This window comes from Oncorhynchus keta, chromosome 19 (genome assembly GCF_023373465.1).
Source record: "Oncorhynchus keta strain PuntledgeMale-10-30-2019 chromosome 19, Oket_V2, whole genome shotgun sequence".
In the NCBI taxonomy this organism is placed as follows: domain Eukaryota; kingdom Metazoa; phylum Chordata; class Actinopteri; order Salmoniformes; family Salmonidae; genus Oncorhynchus; species Oncorhynchus keta.
The window spans coordinates 44,120,685-44,142,482 of record NC_068439.1 but is presented as its reverse complement, the minus strand read 5'-3'; the positions used below and the strand labels follow the sequence as shown (position 1 = coordinate 44,142,482).

General features: G+C 41.9%; 1 protein-coding gene across 2 annotated transcripts in view; it reads left to right on the top strand.

Moving 5' to 3' along the window:
- LOC118398336 (probable ATP-dependent RNA helicase ddx6) overlaps positions 1–21,798 on the top strand; it is a 55,623-nt gene that overhangs the window by 17,352 nt on the left and 16,473 nt on the right. For both annotated transcript variants that reach the window (XM_052470639.1, XM_035793572.2), the window contains exons 7-13: positions 2,333–2,427; positions 2,737–2,859; positions 8,535–8,663; positions 14,302–14,418; positions 15,533–15,596; positions 18,381–18,482; positions 18,614–18,835. In XM_052470639.1, coding sequence (XP_052326599.1) covers positions 2,333–2,427; positions 2,737–2,859; positions 8,535–8,663; positions 14,302–14,418; positions 15,533–15,596; positions 18,381–18,482; positions 18,614–18,822 — 839 coding nt within the window. In that variant the 3' untranslated portion in view covers positions 18,823–18,835. The remainder of the gene's footprint in view (positions 1–2,332; positions 2,428–2,736; positions 2,860–8,534; positions 8,664–14,301; positions 14,419–15,532; positions 15,597–18,380; positions 18,483–18,613; positions 18,836–21,798) is intronic.

The window sequence follows — 21,798 nt, the reverse complement described above, 5'->3', positions numbered from 1 at the left end:
TCCTGTTAACATGTATCATCCTTGATGTTTCTACAACTTGATTGGAGTCCACCTGTGGTAAATTCAATTGATAGTACATGATTTGGAAAGGCACACACCTGTCTATGTAAGGTCCCACAGATGAGGGTGCATGTCAGAGCAATAGCCAAGCCAAGAGGTCGAAGGAATTGTCCGTAGAGCTCCGAAACAGCATTGAAGGGGTCCCCAAAACCACAGTGGCCTCCATTCTTAAATGGAAGAAGTTTGTAACCACCTAGAGCTGACCACCCGGCCAAACTGAGCAAGCGGGGGAGAAGAGCCTTTGTCAGTGTGGTGAACAAGTACTCAAACTCACTCTGACAGAGCTCTAGAGTTCCTCTGTGGAGATGGGAGAACCTTCCAGAAGGACAACCATCTCTGCAGCACTCCACCAATTAGGCCTTTGTGGTAGTGGCCAGATGGTAGCCACTCCTCAGTAGAAGGCACATGACAGCCCACTTGGAGTTTGCCAAAGGGTACCCAAAGGACTCTGGCCATGAGACACAAAATTCTCTGGTCTGATGAAACCAAGATTGAACTCTTTGGCCTGAATGCCAAGTGTCACGTCTGGAGGAAACCTGGCGCCATCCCTATGATGAAGCATGGTGGTGGAAGCATACTGTGGGTATGTTTTTCATCGACAGGGACTGTGAGACTAGTCAGGATCAAGGGAAAGATGAACAGAGCAAAGTAAAGAGATCCTTGATGAAAACCAGCTCCCTCCAGAGCGCTCAGGACCCCAGACTGGGATGAAGGTTCACCTTCCAACAGGACAATGACCCTAAGCACACTGCCAAGACAATGTAGGAGTGGCTTCGGGACAAGTCTCAATGTCCTTGAGTGGCCCAGCCAGAGCCCGGACTTGAACCTGATTGAACATCTCTGAGAGACCTGAAAATAGCTGTGCAGCTAGGCTCCCCATCTAGCCTGACAGCTTGAGTGGATCTGCAGAGAAGAATGGGAGAAGCTCCAAATACAGTTGTACAATATACAATGGGGTTTGCAATAGACACCCTTGATAAACATGAGCAATAATGACTGGAAAATTGAATAATTGAATTACTGAGCCAATATTGACTGCTCAATTTTTAAAAATGTATTTAAAAAAAATCTCAAATGTTTTACGAGTTGGTTAACACCATTGGAAGGTATCTTAGACCATTTCTCCCATACAGTATATTTTATCATTCATCTGCGCTTATGGACTGCCCTCCAAGTTTTTAATGCGTTTAAAATCCAGAGACTGAGATGGCCTTTGCAAAATGTAGATTTTTGTGGCCAACTGGCCATTTCTTTGTGTGCTTGGGGTTATTGTCTTGCTGGAAGATCGACTTGCAATCAAGTGTCAGCCTCCTGGCAGAGGCAACTGGGTTTTTGGCTAAAATGTTCTGGTACGGGGTAAAGTTCATGATGCCATTGACCTTAACAAGGGCCCCCAATACCAGTTGAAGCAAAACATCAAAGATCCACCACAATATTTTACAGTGTGTCTGGGGTTATTTTCTGCTAATGCGTTCTCATTTCGATGCCTCTGGTGTGAGTGGCCAAAGAGCTCTATTTTGTGCAGAGAAGAATCCAATACGTACTGTAAATGATGATGGGGGGTGCTCTTTGATGTAATGTGGCTATTTTTCTTCCACTGGTCCTGGGGCCCTTAAGGTCAACCACATCATCAACCTTATCCCGTACCCAGGACATTTATCAAAAACCTGGTTGCCTCTGCCCAGGAGGCTGATACTTGAACGCAATCTTCCAGCAAGACCGTAACCACAAGCACACATCAAAATTCACAAAGAATTTGTCAATTGGCCATAATCAACATTTTGCAATGGCCATTTCTCTCTCTGGACCTGAAATACATCTGTGGTTTGAATTTAAAAGAGCAAGTCTGTAAGCTCAGCCAAAGGATATCAACAATCTGGAAGGATTCTGTATGGAGGAATGGTCTAAGAACGCTTGTAGAACATTTTAGAAAAAAGCTCAGTGCCGTTATCCTTGCAAAGTATGGTATTGCAAACATGTGTCAATCATTTTGACCCCCTACCTTTTTTGAGAATAAAGTTTTGTTAATTACTACTAATTGTTAAACAAAATCTCCTGAGCAATTGTATTAGTATAATATAATTTCCGATTTTGTTTTGCGCATTAGATATAGTGCTGTATTTGAATTATTTGTCATTTTTGCTAGTCTTTATCAAGGATGTCAATTATGGACCCCACTGTACACTACAAGCAAGTCACACAATCTCAAAGCTGTACACTTGCGCATCTGTAATGGTGGTGTTTCTGATATTTATTTATTTTTCACTCTCAGTGCATGTGGTCATAGCCACACCTGGCAGGATCTTGGACTTGATAAAGAAGGGCGTGGCCAAAGTGGATAGAGTTCAGATGATGGTGATGGATGAGGTGAGTGTGTGTGAATACATGTGGCACTTGAGTCAATCAACCACTCACTATACTCAGCTACTGTAGATGACTCCAGAGAATCAGTCCATGAGCTATTTTGTTACAAGCCACTCAATATTCTTCATCAGGGCCCATCAAATCTGTTCTGGTGCATCTATCTACCAAAGAGGTTCAAAGGGCTACATGTAATATTTTTCCCCTGCAACCAGCTCCGTATGTCAATTACATACTAGTAGTAGCAAATTAATTTATACTTTTTAGAACGCTGCTAATGCTCCTCTTAATAATAATGTAATATCTTCCTCACAGGCGGACAAGCTGCTGTCTCAGGACTTTGTGGTGCTCATCGAGGATATCATCAGCTTCCTGGGCAAGGGCCGTCAGATCCTGCTGTACTCTGCCACCTTCCCCATCAGCGTGCAAAAGTTCATGGTGAGTAGTGCCACATGGCGTTGAGCCACAAGTTGGCAGCCATGTGGTCTCACCAACAGGCCAGTCTGTTTTGCTCTTCCATAATGATACGATATACAGTGCATTTGGAAAGTATTCAGACCCCTTAACCCTTGCCTTATTCAGACCCCTTGACCCTTGTCTTATTCCCAAATTTATGAAAAAATATACATCACTTATACACACACTACCCCATAATGACAAAGCAAAAACAGGTTTTTTGATATTTCTGTAAATTTATTACAAAAATAAGTATTCAAACCCTTTGTTGTGAGACTCGAAATTAAGCTCTGCATCCTGTTTCCATTGCTCATCCTTGAGATGTTTCTACAACTTGATTGGAGTCCACCGGTGCTAAATTCAATTGATCGGACATGATTTGGAAAGGCACACACCTTTCAATATAAGGTCCCACAGTTGACAGTGCATATCAGAGCAAAAACCAAGGAATTAGGTGGAAGGAATTGTCCGTAGACCTAGACAGGATTGTGTCGAGGAACAGATTTGGGGAAGGGTACCAAAAAATGTCTGCAGCATTGAAGGTCCCCAAGAGCACAGTGGCCTCAATCATTCTTAACCTCTTGAAACTAGGGGGCACTATTTTCATTTTTGGAAAAATAACGTTCCCAAAGTAAACAGGCTATTTTTCAGGACAAGATAATAGAATATGCATATTTACATTTACATTTAAGTCATTTAGCAGACGCTCTTATCCAGAGCGACTTACAAATTTATAGCCTAACTAGACGATAGGCTATAAGGCCTGGGGAAAATTGTGTAATTTAAATATAACTTTAGGCTACTTTGGTAAATATATATAATTGACAGCTTAGAATAGAAAACACTCTAAAGTTTCCAAAACTGTAAAAATATTGTCTGTGAGTATAACAGAACTGATATTGCAGGTGAAAGCTTGAGAAAAATCCAATCAGGAAGTGACTCTTATTTAGAAACCTCTGCGTCCCTATTGAGCAGTGAAAGGGATATCAAACCAGATTCCTTTTTCTATGGATTCCCTAATGTGTCTAGTGTCACAAGACATAGTTTCAGGCTTTTATTTTGAAAAATTGGCGTGAGTGACAACATTGCGTCAGTGGTCACCTGGTGGCTCTCAGAGTGATATGTGCGTAATAGACAAATGCAGCCATTGTTTCTCTCGCTCCTACTAAGAAGCCAACTGACCCGGTTGATATATTATTGAATAGATATTTGAAAAACACCTTGAGGATTGATTATAAAAAACGTTTGCCATGTTTCTGTCGACCATTATGGATCTAATTTGTAATATTTTTGTCGTGACCGCAATTTCCGGTCGATTTCTCAGCCAAACGTGAAGAACAAACGGAGCTATTTCGGCTACAAAAAATAATCTTTATGGAAAAAAGGAACATTTGCTATCTAACATGGAGTCTCGTGAGTGAAAACATCCGAAGCTCATCAAAGGTAAACTATTTAATTTGATTGCTTTTCTGATTTTCGTGACCAAGCTGCCTGCTGCTAGCTAGGCATAATGCTATGCTAGGCTATCGATAAACTTACACAAATGCTTGTCTTGCTTTGGCTGTAAAGCATAATTTCAAAATCTGAGATGACAGGGTGATTAACAAAAGGCTAAGCTGTGTTTCAATATATTTCACGTGTGATTTCTTGAATGTGAATATTTTCTAGTAATATTTTTTGTCTTTTGCGTTATGCTAATTAGTGTCAGTTGATGACAATTCTCCCAGATCCGGGAGCGGTAGTTCCAAGAGGTTGAATGGAAGATTTTTGGACTCTTCATAGAGCTGTCCACCCAGCCAAACTGAGCAATCTGGGGAGAAGTGCCTTGGTCAGGGAGGTGACCAAGAACCCAATGCTCACTCTGACAGAGTTCTAGAGTTCCTCTGTGGAGATAGGAGAACCTTTCAGAAGGATAACCATCTCTGCTAGACTCTAACAATAATGGCCTTTTATGGTAGAGTGCCCAGACAGAAGCTACTCCTCAGTAAAAGGCACATGACAGCCGGCTTGGAGTTTGCCAAAAGGCACCTAAAGGACTCTCAAACCATGAGAAACAAGATTCTCTGGTCTGATGAAACCAAGATTTAACTCTTTGGCCTGAATGCCAAACGTCACATCTGGAAGAAACCTGGTATCCTCCTTATTGTGAAGCATGGTAGTGGCAGAGTCATGCTGTGGATGTTTTTCAGGGACTGTGAGACTAGTCAGGATCAAGGGAAAGATGAGCCGAGCAAAGTCCAGAGCAATCTTTGATCAGGACCTGTCTATGGCAATGGTTCACCTTCCAACAGGACAACGACCCTAAGCACACAACCAAGACAACTCAGGAGTGGCTTCGGGACAAGTCTTTGAGTGGACCAGCCATAGCCCGGAATTGAACACGATCAAACACCTCTGGAGAGACTTGAAAATAGTTGTGCAGCGTCCCTCCCATCCATCTGAATTTGAGAGGATCTGCAGAGAAGAATGGGAGAAACTCTCCAAACACAGGTGTGCCAAGCTTGTAGCGTCATAGCTAAGACAAATTGAGGCTGTAATTGCTTCCAAAGGTGCTTCAACAAAGCACTGAGTAAAAGTGTCTGACTACTGAGAATGTGATATTTCAGTTTTTTTTTTATTTGAATACATTTCAGAATACAGCTGTACCATAACAAAATGTGGGAAAAGTCCAATTGTCTGAATACTTTCCAAATGCACTGTACAGTCGTGGCCAAAATGTTCAAAGTCTGCTGCCTCAGCAATTTGCATATACTCCATAATGTTATGAAGAGTGATCAGATGAATTGCAATTAATTCCAAAGTCCCTCTTTGCCATGCAAATGGACTGAATCCCCCCAAAACATTTCCACTGCATGTCAGCCCTGCCACAGAAGGACCAGCTGACATCATGTCAGTGATTCTCTCTTTAACACAGGTGTGAGTGTTGTCGAGGACTGGAAGGCTGGAGATCACTCTGTCATGCTGATATAGTTTGAACAACAGACTGGAAGCATCAAAAGGAGGGTGGTGCTTGGAATCATTGTTCTTCCTCTGTCAACCATGGTTACCTGCAAGGAAACACGCGCTGTCATTGCTTTGCCCAAAACGGGCTTCACAGGCAAGGATATTGCTGCCAGTAAGATTGCACCTAAATCAACCATTTCTCGGATCATCAAGAACTTCAAGGAGAGCGGGTCAATTGTTGTGAAGAAGGCTTCAGGGCGCCCAAGGAAGTCCAGCAAGCGCCAGTACCGTCTCCTAAAGTTGACTCGGCTGCGGGATCGGGGCACCACCAGTACAGAGCTTGCTCAGGAATGGCAGCAGGCAGGTGTGGTGCATCTGCACGCACAGTGAGGGACGACTTTTGGAGGATGTCCTGGTGTCAAGAAGGGCAGCAAAGAAGCCACTTCTCTCCAAGAGAAACATCAGGGACAGACTGATATTCTGCTAAATGTACAGGGATTGGACTGCTGAGGTAAAGTCATTTTCTGATGAATTCCATTTCCGATTTGTTTGGGGCATCCGGAAAAAAGCTTGTCCGGAGAAGACAAGGTGCCCCCTGCATTGCAGCCCGCAGAGTTTGGACTACATGTTCAGTCTGACTGATTATAGCCTTATTATCCACTGACTTGTTAGCCCACTAACAAGCCAGGAAGCAAAGTCTGCACACACTATATATGGCAGGCGTAGTTGGAGAGTATCCTGGTGTTGACAGTCCGTTGTCTGAGTCTGCACAGGAGGTACAGTTGTTGTTGGTGTTTTTATTTTTATTGATGTTCTGCCTTAAACGTGTGTGCTGTCCATGTTTGTTCCCTTGTACTTAACTCAATCTCTACACCACCCAGGACTAGGTGGCTCATTGATTTCCGGAGGAAGGCAGACCCAATGTGCAGTTATTTTGTTTTGAGTCTGAGGTAGTTATTGCACTAGTCATGAACCATGTTTACTTCTGTTTTGGAAATGCAGTGTGTCATCGGTGAGGTCGACACGCTGTCATCTTCATATTTCACTGCCATGTTATATAGCCTACACCTTAACAATATGCATTACCTTATATTACATTTTCAATACCTTGCTTATTTAGACAACTCTAAAATAAATAAGATATGAAGAAAATGTAGTCTTTTTCAGAAGAACAGAATAGCATACTCTTGAGTTGTCCTGGTGTGGCTATGGGCTACATTTAGCAGACAAGATTTGCTTAGAATTCCGGGGCATTATTTTATAGTATGAAGAATACAATTGAACAAAGCTGAATAAAATGTGAAGGATATTTTCTTCACAAACGATTTGAGGGAGCGCTTACATGCGGCTATTCTGTGTTGAGCGGTTAACAAAGAAATAGGTATTCCTATATGCTTAATTTAGAGTTATTAATGTAACTTTAGTAGTTCTACAAATGTTGGGCTCTGTTTGGATGTTTTAATACATTGTAAGGCTGCATGATGCGACTAATGATTTGAAAAAAGTAGCTTGAAAGGCATGAACTCTGCATTGTTTTTTTCACAATTTAACAAGTACTTGATAATACCTAGAATTTCATGGCGGGATCCCCTTCATGTGGCTGTAATGCACCCTAAAAGAAACCATGCCGTCTACGGCCAGTGGCCATTGTGCCCTTCTCCCTGAGTGCTCCGAAGCACCTCTCACTCACATGGCTCTCCATGTGACTGGGTCTTTCTCACAGGCTACAAGTGAAGACTGACGCAACTGCGCGCGTCCTTATCCATGTTCCGTTAGCGGAAAACACTATCAAAGGTGACCGCAAATTAAATAATGCATGTAATGATTTTATTATAAAGGGGCATTTTTATGGTGAAAATGAACTTCCCCAAACTTGAAACTCATGCACTGCCAGTTAGGCTCTTACAGCCCTTGTAAAGTGGATTAATGTGCTTAATTTTCATAAATTCATTTAAAATCCTACAATGTGATTTTATGGATTTTTTCTCTTATTTTGTCTGTCATAGCTGAAGTGTACCTATGATGAAAATTATAGGCCTCATCTTTTTAAGTGGGAGAACTTGCACAATTGGTGGCTGACTAAATACTTTTTTGCCCCACTGTAGCTTGGTAACCCCCCCCAGCTTAGACAGATCTTCGATGTCTGCCAGCTCATCTGCGCTTTCCTTCAGTAGCTGTCCCTTGATAAAAAAAAAATTGTCTGGTCCTTTTCGCTTTGTTGGATTTGACTCTTGAAGACCTGTCTCACACCTCAATGGTTTGCTCCATCCAAGGCGTAGAGGTTCAGTTGCTGCCTCTGGCTTTCTGTTACAGTGGAAAAGTCATCATTATAAAAGTGTTGTTTATTGACAAACTGGTCCTTGTCATTTTTGTTTTTCCCTTGGGGTTTCTTCTTGGCTTGCCCCGGTAGGGTTTGCAAGGCCCTGCCAGGCCTGCTTGAGGTTCACTGTGTGGAACATGGTTCCACTAGCTTTTTGTAGTTGTCCTTAGCTTGGGTTATATGTTTTTTTTCTGTCTTTTGCAGGGTTTTCAGTTCTTGGTTGCCAGCAGAAAAGGCTGTCTTTTTCGTCTACAAGGGTCTAAGCCGTGTGTGTAGGCAGGCGCACATGTGTGTAGTTATTCCAGCATTGATTTACTCAGGCACTTCCATAACCCTCTACTCTCCCTTTTTTTATTTCCCTATCCCCACTCCCTGTCTTCCCTCTCTCCTCCAGGCCAAGCACCTGCATAAGCCCTATGAGATCAACCTGATGGAGGAGCTGACTCTGAAGGGCATCACCCAGTACTACGCCTACGTCACTGAGAGACAAAAGGTCCACTGTCTCAACACACTCTTCTCCAGGGTAAGCCTTGGCACTAATCACCACAAACACATGTGAATGTACATGTAGTCTGGAATGTGGGCACAGATTAGTATACCATAGAGCCTTTACAGGCAACCTTTATTAACATTTGTCTAACTCTGTAGTTCCCAAACTTTTTATAGTCCTGTACACCTTCAAACATTAAACCTTCAGCTGTGTAGCACCAGGTTCAGCGCACTCAAATGTTGTTTTTTTGCCATCATTGTAAGCTTGCCACACACACACACACACATGCTATACAATAATACATTTCTTAACTTCTTATGGCTGAGATCCCGTTACCAGGAGCGATATAACAACATCCAGTGAAAGTACAGGGCGCCATATTCAAAAGAACAAATCTCATAATTAAAATTCCTCAAACACACATGTATTTTATATCGTTTTCAAGGTAGTCTTGTTGTTAATCCCACCACAGTGTCTGATTTCAAATAGGATTTACGGGGAAAGCACCACAAACGATTATGTTAGGTCACCAACAACTTACTAAAATACACAGCCAATTTTACCAGCCAAAGAGAGTGAGAGAAAAAGCACAAATAGAGAGATTAATCACTAACCTTTGATAATCTTCATCAGATGACACCCATAGGACTTCATGTTACACAATACATGCATGTTTTGTTGGATAAAGTTCATATTTATGTCAGAAAATCTGTTTACATTGGCGTGTTACATTCACTAGTTCCAAAAACATCCAGTGATTTTGCATAGCCACATCATTCAACAGAAATACTCATCATAAATGTAGATGATAATACAAGTTATACACATGGAATTATAGATATACCTCTTCTTAATGCAACCACTGTGTCAGATTTCAAAAAAACTTTACAGAAAAAGAAACCCATGCAATAATCTGAGATGGCGCTCAGAAGTAAAAACACCACAGCCGCAAAGATGGCGTCAACATAAACAAGAAATTACATGATAAATATTCCCTTACCTTTGATGATCTACATCAGAAAGCACTCCAGGAATCCCAGGTCCACAATAAATGTTTGTTTTGTTCGAAAATGTCTGTTATTTATGTCCAAATACCTTATTTTGTTAGCGCGTTTGGTATACATATCCAAACACTAATTCTGGCCAGCGTTATACTTCGAAAAGTAATATTACCGGTCGAAGAAACATTTCAAACTAAGTACAGAGTCAATCATTAGGATGTTTTTATCATATAGCTTCAATGAAGTTCCAACCGGAGTACTCCTTCTTGTCTTCGTGAGCAATGGAATGCAAGTGACTACCATGAGGAATAAACATGATCAGAAAATGGCTGACTGCCAGACACCTGACTGATTCTGCTATCATTCACTCCCACAACATCATAGAAGACTCATTATAATTTCTATTGATGGTTGACATCTAGTGGAACCCCTAGGCAGTGCAACATCATTTATATCTCAAGGGGATTTCATTGGGGACTCTGGTGAATACATACAAAGCTCAGATTTCTGACTTCCTGTTTTGATTTCAACTCAGGATTTTGCCTGCCATATCAAATCAAATCAAATGTTATTTGTCACATACACATGGTTAGCAGATGTTAGTGCGAGTGTGGCGAAATGCTTGTGCTTCTAGTTCCGACAATGCAGTAATAACCAACAAGTAATTGAGCTAACAATTCCAAAACTACTACCTTATAGACACAAGTGTAAGGGGATAAAGAATATGTACATAAAGATATATGAATGAGTGATGGTACAGAGCGGCATAGGCAAGATACAGTAGATGGTATTGAATGCAGTATATACATATGAGATGAGTATGTAAACAAAGTGACAGTTAAAGTGGCTAGTGATACATGTATTACATAAGGATGCAGTAGATGATATAGAGTACAGTATATACGTATACATATGAGATTAATAATGTAGGGTATGTAAACATTATATTAGGTAGCATTTAAAGTGGCTAGTGATATATTTTACATTTCCCATCAATTCCCATTATTAAAGTGGCTGGAGCTGAGTCAGTGTGTTGGCAGCAGCCACTCAATGTTAGTGGTGGCTGTTTAACAGTCTGATGGCCTTGAGATAGAAGCTGTTTTTCAGTCTCTCGGTCCCAGCTTTGATGCACCTGTACTGACCTCGCCTTCTGGATGATAGTGGGGTGAACAGGCAGTGGCTCGGGTGGTTGCTGTCCTTGATGATCTTTATGGCCTTCCTGTGACATCGGGTGGTGTAGGTGTCCTGGAGGGCAGGTAGTTTGCCCCCGGTGATGCGTTGTGCAGACCTCACTACCCTCTGGAGAGCCTTACGGTTGTGGGCGGAGCAGTTGCCGTACCAGGCGGTGATACAGCCCGACAGGATGCTCTCGATTGTGCATCTGTAGAAGTTTGTGAGTGCTTTTGGCGACAAGCCAAATTTCTTCAGCCTCCTGAGGTTGAAGAGGCGCTACTGCGCCTTCTTCACGATGCTGTCTGTGTGGGTGGACAAATTAAGTTTGTCTGTGATGTGGACGCCGATGAACTTAAAACTTACTACCATCTCCACTACTGTTCCATTGATGTGGATAGGGGGATGTTCCCTCTGCTGTTTCCTGAAGTCCACAATCATCTCCTTAGTTTTGTTGACGTTGAGTGTGAGGTTATTTTCCTGACACCACACTCCCAGGGCCCTCACCTCCTCCCTGTAGGCCGTCTCGTCGTTGTTGGTAATCAAGCCACCACTGTTGTGTCGTCCTCAAACTTGATGATTGAGTTGGAGGCGTGCGTGGCCACGCAGTCGTGGGTGAACAGGGAGTACAGGAGAGGGCTCAAAACGCACCCTTGTGGGGCCCCAGTGTTGAGGATCAGCGGGGTGGAGATGTTGTTGCCTACCCTCACCACCTGGAGGCGGCCCGTCAGGAAGTCCAGTACCCAGTTGCACAGGGGGGGGCCGAGACCCAGGGTCTCGAGCGCGATGACGAGCTTGGAGGGCACTATGGTGTTAAAAGCAAATTGGAGTGGGTCTAGGGTGTCCGGTAGGGTGGAGGATATGGTCCTTGACTAGTCTCTCAAAGCACTTCATGATGACGGAAGTGAGTGCTACGGGGCGGTAGTCGTTTAGCTCATTTACCTTAGCTTTCTTGGGAACAGGAACCATGGTGGCCCTCTTGAAGCATGTGGGAACAACAGACTGGAATAGGGATTGATTGAATATGTCCGTAAACACACCAGCCAGCTGGTCTGCGCATGCTCTGAGGGCGCGGCTGGGAATGCCGTCTGGGCCTGCAGCCTTGCGAGAGTTGACACGTTTAAATGTTTTCCTCACGTCGGCTGCAGTGAAGGAGAGTCCATGTTTTATTTGCGGGCATTGTCAGTGGCACTGTATTGTCCTCAAAGCGGGCAAAAAAGTTATTTATAGTCTGCCTGGGAGCAAGACATCCTGGTCCGTGACGGTGCTGGTTTTCTTTTTGTAATCCGTGATTGACTGTAGACCCGGCCACATACCTCTTGTGTCTGAGCCGTTGAATTGAGATTCTACTTTGTCTCTATACTGACGCTTAGCTTGTTTGATTGCCTTGCGGAGGGAATAGTTACACTGTTTGTATTCGGTCATGTTTCTAGTCACCTTGCCCTGATTAAAAGCAGTGGTTCACGCTTTCAGTTTCACGCGAATGCTGCCATCAATCCACGGTTTCTGGTTTGGGAATGTTTTAATCGCTGCTATGGGAACGACATCTTCAACGCATGTTCTAATGAACTCGCACACCGAATCAGCGTATTCGTCAATGTTGTCGTCTGACCCAATACGGAACATATCCCAGTCCACGTGATGGAAGCAGTCTTGGAGTGTGGAATCAGATTGGTCGGACCAGCGTTGAACAGACCTCAGCGCGGGAGCTTCTTATTTCTGTCTGTAGGCAGGGATCAACAAAATGGAGTCGTGGTCAGCTTTTCAGAAAGGAGGGCGGGGCAGGGCCTTATATGCGTCGCGGATGTTGGAATAGCAATGATCCAAGGTTTTTCCAGCCCTGGTTGCGCAATCGATATGCTGATCAAATTTAGGGAGTCTTGTTTTGAGATTAGCCTTGTTAAAATCCCCAGCTACAATGAATGCAGCCTCCGGATATATGGATTCCAGTTTGCAAAGAGTCAAATAAAGTTCGTTCAGAGCCATCGATGTGTCTGCTTGGGGGGGAATATATACGGCTGTGATTATAATCGAAGAGAATTCCCTTGGTAGATAATGCGGTCTACATTTGATTGTGAGGAATTCTAAATCAGGTGAACAGAAAGACTTGAGTTCCTGTATGTTGTTTTGGCCACACCAAGTCACGTTAACCATAAAGCATACGCCCCTGCCCCTCTTCTTACCAGAAAGATGTTTGTTTCTGTCTGCGTGATGCGTGGAGAAACCAGCTGGCTGCACCGTCTCCGATAGCGTCTCTCCAGTGAGCCATGTTTCTGTGAAGCAAAGAACGTTACAATCTCTAATGTCCCTCTGGAATGCTACCCTTGACATGGACTCAAAACATCCAATGTTTCTCTATCAACAATTGATATTGAGAGTGAAAAACCAAAATTAATTTAAACAAAATACAGCAGTATAGTTTGAGTAAATATCAAACATGTCTGCTTTCTTTTTTTTTAGGGCCCCCCTTTGTTTTATTTCCCATTATTTGACCGTGTATATTGGCAGAACAGTGCACTACTTTCTCTTGTACACTAAGGACCTGGGGAAGAATAATGTGCCTATTTAATGGCTAGTGGAAAAAAAGAGTAGTTGGAGGTTTCTTTTTTTCTTTTTTTTCTAAAAGTAGCTCTCATGCTAGAAAAGGTTGCAGACTCCTGATTTAGATATCCTTGAGTTATACAGTGTTTCAAAGTAGGCAACAGTGTTTTGAATGGTGTACAGTGAGTGAATTTTAAAGCAAATAGTGTTAACAAACTAGCATAGCCTACCTATGTATTTTGCTTAGTGGCGCGCACTGTTGAGTTTTGGCCACATGAGCGATGCAGTGGTGTTTGTCTTACTGTAACCTTATTCTATGCTTTTATATTTGTTGCTTCTATGTAGGAATACTATTGTGATCTTGCAGACATTTGATCTAACTTTAGTTAACACGCACCATTTGCCTGAGTAGCCTGTTCTTTACTAGCCTGGGAACCAGTCTCTTTAGCTAATCCAGCCAAAGAGACTGGCCTTCCTGCCATCTTCAAATATGAATATTCTATAATGAGTTTGAGGAGAACAGAGGATTTGATTATGTAAATATTGGAACTTTTTTTGTTTGTCCAGACGAAAGTCTGTCGACGTTTGCTAGCTCATGTCTAAATTCTCACACTAAATACAAAAACTTGCCTAGCTAAAAGCTTCTTTTTTTACATTCAATTTTTGAGGGACAAATGTTGTCATGGGAAAAAAAATGAGCAACTCTGCCGTAAATGAACGTTGAGATTGCCGAAAGGCCAATTTCTTTGCAATGTCCGGGAAAAGTTGGAACCACAGCCACTGATCTTTTAAACCCACTTCAGATGTGTTTACATTCATGTTAAACCATTGCCTAAGACCTGCCAGAACCCTGTATTTGTTTTTGTTTTAGGCTTTGAGATTCTCATTATAATGAAAAGTGCTATATGAAGTACATCTCTTGATTGTTTGTTTGATTGTTTTAACATTTCCTTTCTCAGTTGCAGATCAATCAGTCCATCATCTTCTGTAACTCCACCCAGAGAGTTGAGCTGCTGGCTAAGAAGATCACCCAGCTGGGCTACTCCTGCTTCTACATCCACGCCAAGATGATGCAGGTCATCGATTTAGATTCACGTTTATTGTCCTATAAGAGGAAAATCTGCAGCCACTTTAAAGGAAGGGAAACGTTATCAGGGGTTGAAACCGAAATTATTTTCCAATTTTTTTTTTTTTTTTTTTTTACTGTTCCGACGAGCAAAATATGGTTCTGAACCCATTTAATCCCCAAAAGAGTAACGGCTTATCTTTCCTTTCTGTTCCTTTTTTAAACTTCTGAAATTGTATGTATTTTTTTGCTCGACATTTGAAGTAATTTAATCAGTGTAGATAGATCAGCTTGCTATGGAGCAGGCAAGCTATTTACATGCATTGGACAGACGAGTGAAGGATGCGAATTAAATTTGCCATGTCGAGCGAGGGTGGAGGAGGCTTTGCTTGAAACGCCGGGCATCTTATGACATGTATCTGAATTAGGCCCATAGAATTATACCTACGAAGGAGTGGCTTCTATGAAGGAACTTTGAATGTTATTCGAAGTAACAAGCTTATGTGTGCAGAGCGGCAACAGAATTAAAATGAAAACGTCTTACCTTACTGTAGTTAATAAATCCAATGTGAAACATTGTCACTGCATTATTCTTAACTAGCATTGAAAAGGTTAATTCAATCTTTAATTAAAAATATATCTTCCTAACTTCTGAATCACGCTTGTAACGTCAGTAGGCTACTAGACTATGCTTCTGAGGGGCAGGTTGCCTGCACACACTGGCAAAGATTTTCTGGCAGGCAGACACTGGAATACGTTTGAGTGACAGAGTGGGCTTTGTTTTATTGTGGGACTTGCCCTGAATTTGTAAAATGTTATTAACCGGTTCCCATGCTTTTAAAATAAAACTGTATAGATCACTTTCATTTGTGATTCTGTTCCCTGAACCGGTTCCAACTCCTGATTTTTATTATTATGGTCTACAAACCATACCAGATTTAATGAACAGATTTGTTTTTATTGTCATACAAGAGAAAAAATCTGACCAACGAGGAGACTACCTTTGGACAGAAATATGAGGAATATATGAGTTTGTGCTAGTCAATGTATGGGAGCCGTGAGAAAATATGCAATTCTGAGGTTGTGTTCAGTGCTCTCATGCAGTGTTCTTTTAATCCTCACAGGAGTACAGAAATCGTGTGTTCCACGACTTCAGAAATGGACTCTGCAGAAATCTTGTCTGCACTGGTACGTGTCCATGGGGCTCTAAAGTGCGACCATTTTGGCATATGCTCCTAAATATTTAGCTGTGCGACCTGGAATATTAATTTGGGAGCACCATTGTGTCCAGAAAAACTAGTCTGACTTGTGAATCATATCATCACTTGTAAAATGGTGCCCAGCATAAGAAATGGTGCCGTTTCTAGCGACTTTTTATAATCAGTCGCATACCTCAAGTAGCCTAGGCATGTATATTATTTTGTGTCCTAACTAAAGTGGCCAAAAAAGCATCTTTAGGGATCTGACCCTTTTTTTTATAAAAATATATATATATATTTTTTTCCCCCGCCTAAAATTACATACCCAAATCGAACTGCCTGTAGCTCGGGACCTGAAGCAAGGATATGCATATATTTGATACCATTTGAAAGGAAACACTTGGAAGTTTGTGGAAATGTGAAATTAATGTAGGAAAATATAACACATTAGATCTGGTAAAAGATAATACAAATAAAAAAATATGCGTTTTCTATTTTTTGTCCCATCTTTGAAATGCAAGAGAGGCTTTAATATAGTGCAGTTTAGGCGAAAATGCAAAGTTTCAGATTGATCCAATGAAGCACTGCAATAACAAACAATATTTTGTATCAAGTCTGCCAAAATGTGCTGAATTGGTCAATTGATACATTTTCAAGTACATAACTATAGAGAACAGACAAAAATGATATGGTAATACAAAATATAATTTTACACACTCCCAGGAATGTCATAAAGCTTTCATGCCTTTCAAGCTACTTTTTAGTCGCATCATGCAGCCTTACAATGTATTAAAAATCCAAACATATAGCCCAACATTTGTAGAACTGAAGTTACATGAATAACTCTAAATTTAAGCATATAGGAATACCTATTTCTTTGTTAACCGCTCAACACAGAATAGCCGCATGTGCGTGCACGCACACTCCCTCAAATCGTTTGTGGAGAGAATATCCTTTTTATTTTAATAATAATTCTAAGCAAATCTTGTCTGCTAAATGTAGCCCATAGCCACATCAGGACCTAACATAAGGACAACTCAAAGTATGCTATTCTGTTCTTCAGAAATAGACTACATTTTTTTCATATGCTTCTTCAGACCTGTCTAAAATAATGTATTTATTGTGAAGGTGTAGGCGATATAACATGGATTTAGGAAGCCAGGAGATGCTAAATGTGTGTATGTTAATTCACGGTCAATTACCGTGAGACCAAGTTTTATTTGTGTGACAATCACTGGCTGACAAAATTTGGTGACCGCCACATCCCTAGCAGCAACCTATCCTCTATTTATTTTCTAAAACTGATTTGAAGGGGAAGCACTAATCATGTTTATGCAACCAAATAATCACCCTTTAGAATACTTCCGGAACTAACTTCATTTTTTATAATAAATTGAGAATCAACAATAGAAATTGGCCCACGCTAGTCGTCATTGATTGGGATGCATGTGAAGTTGCACAGTGGTTTTATACCAATGAGCGACCCGACCAAACTCAGAAATGTGACTTTCATTGAGTCTGAAGCAGTAGATCTGGTGTGCTATTTCTATGCTTCCCGTAAAAAAATGTTTTTATATAACTTTAGTTTTTGTACATCAGCTAAATAAATAAATAAATAAATACATTTATTTTGTTATCGGAAAGATATTTCACCGCGGTTCAGATGGTACAATGATTCTCAGCCCGTGACAAAATTAAGTGAACTTGGCGGTATACTGTATTTCGATTTTTACATTCTGTAACGATATTTGAATGTTTGGTTAAGTGATATGCCGTGTCACTTTTTTATTGTTTTCTCCACTACTTGAGTTCTGTGTCTCTCTGTCTCTCTCTCTCTATGTCTCTCTCTCTGTGTGTGTGTGTGTGTGTGTATGCCACTTTCCACACAGACCTATCCCCGCCCAGTCACTCAAGGAGCGCATTTGTTGTTTCTTGACCACGAGACACTTACGTTCAGTCTGCATGGTCAGTGCAGCACATGCAACATTGTTGATCCCAACGATGCTGTTCTCATTTTGCTTCTTAATATAAATCCACTAGTATTCTATAATTACACTTAGTTTGTTTCTTACATCTGCAAATGGCTAGTTTGTCTTTTCTTAGCAAGTTGGGCCTCAATCGTGTGAGCCGCTAATCGCTAGTTAGCTGGCTATACTGAGTCAGAGCAAACGTAACTAGCTATACAGCCTGATAATACCAGTGACGGTGTAGATCTAAATTAGTATGTTTGTGCAACAGTGCCTGCTAAATCAGAGGAATATGCAAAGCGTGAATAGGTTAGCTACATGAAGTAGTTAAGAGAACATTTAATGTAGCTAAAGATTATAGGGTCCCCTAGGAAACACTTTAACACTTCGGTTCCTACCCTGTCACAATAATTCCACCTGATATTTTAATTCGTTGTCATGTAAAACAATAGTGTTCGAAGTTCCCACTATATTCTAATTATTTTACATTTGAGTCATTTAGCAGAAGCTCTTAATTCTAATCCAAAGCGAGGTAGGGTCACGGGCTACTCATCAAACAAATGTAGAACTTTTGTCATTCAAAAACATAATGCCATCACTTATTTTATATATATATATACAGTGATATATTTTGGCTATGTCTCACCAGCCCTGGGCAAACTATTTTATACTTTTTGCAACCAGGAAATGGCTGAGCAAATTCTGCATATGAATTTGACTGAATATTTTGTTTGGTTATATCAGATTTTACATGGGTATGTAAGTACAGTTGATTAAACTGTTTTATGGTTTACTGTTTGAAACAGATCTCTTCACCAGAGGTATTGACATCCAGGCCGTCAATGTCGTCATCAACTTCGACTTCCCCAAGAATGCTGAGACATACCTGCATCGCATCGGACGATCAGGTATGGAAACCTTTTTATGTGCTTCTTTTGGTATTATGTCAATGCTTTCTATCTTCTTGTAATTTCTGAATGCTTTGTTTTGAGAACATGGCCACATGCTCATTCCATCCCTCTGTGATATTGTCTCTTAGGGAGGTTTGGCCACCTGGGCCTGGCCATCAACCTGATCACCTCTGAAGACCGCTTCAATCTGAAGTCCATCGAGGACCAGTTGGTCACCGACATCAAGCCTATCCCTGGCAGCATCGACAAGAGCCTGTACGTGGCAGAATTCCACGCCACTAACCCCAATTGCGAGGAGGGGCTGAAGGAGACTGGCCGTCAACAGGTGGAGCCCTAGAACTCCTCAACTGGTGAGTCATTCCTCAGAAGACTAGTTGGATCCAGTACTTAATTGTTTAAAAGGCAGTATTTTATTTGTATATACACTGCTCAAAAAAATAAAGGGAACACTTAAACAACACAATGTAACTCCATGTCAATCACACTTCTGTGAAATCAAACTGTCCACTTAGGAAGCAACACTGATTGACAATAAATTTCACATGCTGTTGTGCAAATGGATAGACAACAGGTAGAAATTATAGGCAATGAGCAAGACACCCCCAATAAAGGAGTGGTTCTGCAGGTGATAACCACAGACCACTTCTCAGTTCCTATGCTTCCTGGCTGATGTTTTGGTCACTTTTGAATGCTGGCGGTGCTTTCATTCTAGTGGTAGCATGAGACGGAGTCTACAACCCACACAAGTGGCTCAGGTAGTACAGCTCATCCAGGATGGGACATCAATGCGATCTGTGGCAAGAAGGTTTGCTGTGTCTGTCAGCGTAGTGTCCAGAGCATGGAGGCGCTACCAGGAGACAGGCCAGTACATCAGGAGACGTGGTGGAGGCCGTAGGAGGGCAACAACCCAGCAGCAGGACCGCTACCTCCGCCTTTGTGCAAGGAGGAGCACTGTCAGATCCCTGCAAAATGACCTCCAGCAGGCCACAAATGTGCATGTGTCTGCTCAAACGGTCAGAAACAGACTCCATGAGGGTGGTATGAGGGCCCGACGTCCACAGGTGGAGGTTGTGCTTACAGCTCAACACCGTGCAGGACGTTTGGCATTTGCCAGAGAACACCAAGATTGGCAAATTCGCCAATGGCGCTCTGTGCTCTTCACAGATGAAAGTAGGTTCACACTGAGCATGTGACAGAGTCTGGAGACGCCGTGGAGAACGTTCTGCTGCCTGCAATATCCTCCAGCATGACCGGTTTGGCGGTGGGTCAGTCATGGTGTGGGGTGGCATTTCTTTGGGGGGGGCCGCACAGCCCTCTATGTGCTCGCCAGAGGTAGCCTGACTGCCATTAGGTACCGAGATGAGATCCTCAGACCCCTTGTAAGACCATATGCTGGTGCGGTTGGCCCTGGGTTCCTCCTAATGCAAGACAATACTAGACCTCATGTGGCTGGAGTGTGTCAGCAGTTCCTGCAAGGGGAAGGCATTGATGCTATGGACTGGCCCGGTCGTTCCCCAGACCTGAATCCAATTGAGCACATCTGGGACATCATGTCTCGCTCCATCCACCAACGCACCACAGACTGTACAGGAGTTGGCGGATGCTTTAGTCCAGGTCATGGAGGAGATCCTTCAGGAGATCATCCGCCACCTCATCAGGAGCATGCCCAGGCATTGTAGGGAGGTCATACAGGCACGTGGAGGCCACACACACTACTGAGCCTCATTTTGACTTGTTTTAAGGACATTACATCAATGTTGGATCAACCTGTAGTGTGGTTTTCCACTTTAATTTTGAGTGCGACTCCAAATCCAGACCTCCATGGGTTGATAAATTTGATTTCCATTGATCATTTTTGTGTGATTATGTTGTCAGCACATTCAATTATGTAAAGAAAAAACTATTTAATAAGAATATTTCATTCATTCAGATCTAGGATGTGTTATTTTAGTGTTCCCTTTATTTTTTGGAGTGTATTTGTATTTATATATAGTACCAGTCCAAAGTTTGGACACACCTACTCATTCAAGGGTTTTCTTTATTTTTACTATTTTCTACATTGTAGAATAATAGTGAAGACATCCAAACTATGCAATAACACATGAAATCATGTGTTAAGCAAAACAAAGTATATTTTCTTTTCTTTAAAGTAGCCACCCTTTGCCTTCATGACAACTTTGCACACTCTTGGCATTCTCAACCAGCTTCATGAGGAATGCTTTTCCAATAGTCTTGAAGGTGTTCCCACATATGCTGAGCACTTGTTGGCTGCTTTTCCTTCACTCTGTGGTCCAACTCATTCCAACCCATTTCAATTTAGTTGAGGTCAGGTGATTGTGGAGGCCAAGTCATCTGATGCAGCACTCCATCACTCTCCTTGGTCAAATAGCCCTTACACAGCCTGGGGGTGTGTTGTCATTGTCCTGTTGAAAAACAAATGATAGTCACACTTACACCATCCCATCTGGTTTGCGCTATCACTGCAGAATCCTGTGACAGCCATGCTGGTTCAGTGTGCTTTGAATTTTTTTTAAATCACTGACAGTGTCACCAGCAAAGCACCATCACACCACCACTTCCATGCTTCACGGTGGGAACCACACATGCGAAGATCATCCGTTCATCTACTCTGCTTCTCTCAAAGACACGGCGGTTCAGACCAAAAATCTAAAATTTGAAGTCCAGACCAAAAGACAAATTTCCACCGGTCTAACATCCATTGCTCTTGTTTCTTGGCCCAGCAAGTCTCTTCTCCTTATTGGTGTATTTTAGTGGTCGTTTCTTTGCAGCAATTAAACCATGAAGGCCTGATTCAGGCAGTCTCCTCTGAACAGTTGATGTTGAGTTGTTAGTTACTTGAACTCTGACGTGTTTATTTGGGCTGCATTTTCTGAGGCTGTTAACTCTAATGAACTTATCCTCTGCAAATCAAATCCAATTTTATTGGCAACATACGTGTATAGCAGATGTTACTGTGGTTGTAGTGAAATGCTTGTGTTTCTAGCTCCAACAGTACAGTAATATCTAACAAAACACACAAATCTGAAGGATTGGAATTAAGAATATATAACCTTTAGATGAGCAGTGTCAGAGCAGCATAGACTAAGATACAGCAGAATAGAATACAGTATATACATGAGATGAGTAATACAAAATATGTCAAACTTATTAGTGTTCTACTATTAAAGTGGCCAGTGATTTCAAGTCTGTGTATGGGGCAGCAGCCCCTCTGGACTGGTGATGGCTGTTTAAAAGTCTGATGGCCTTGAGATAAACGCTGTTTTTCAGTCTCTATGACCCAGATTTGATGCAC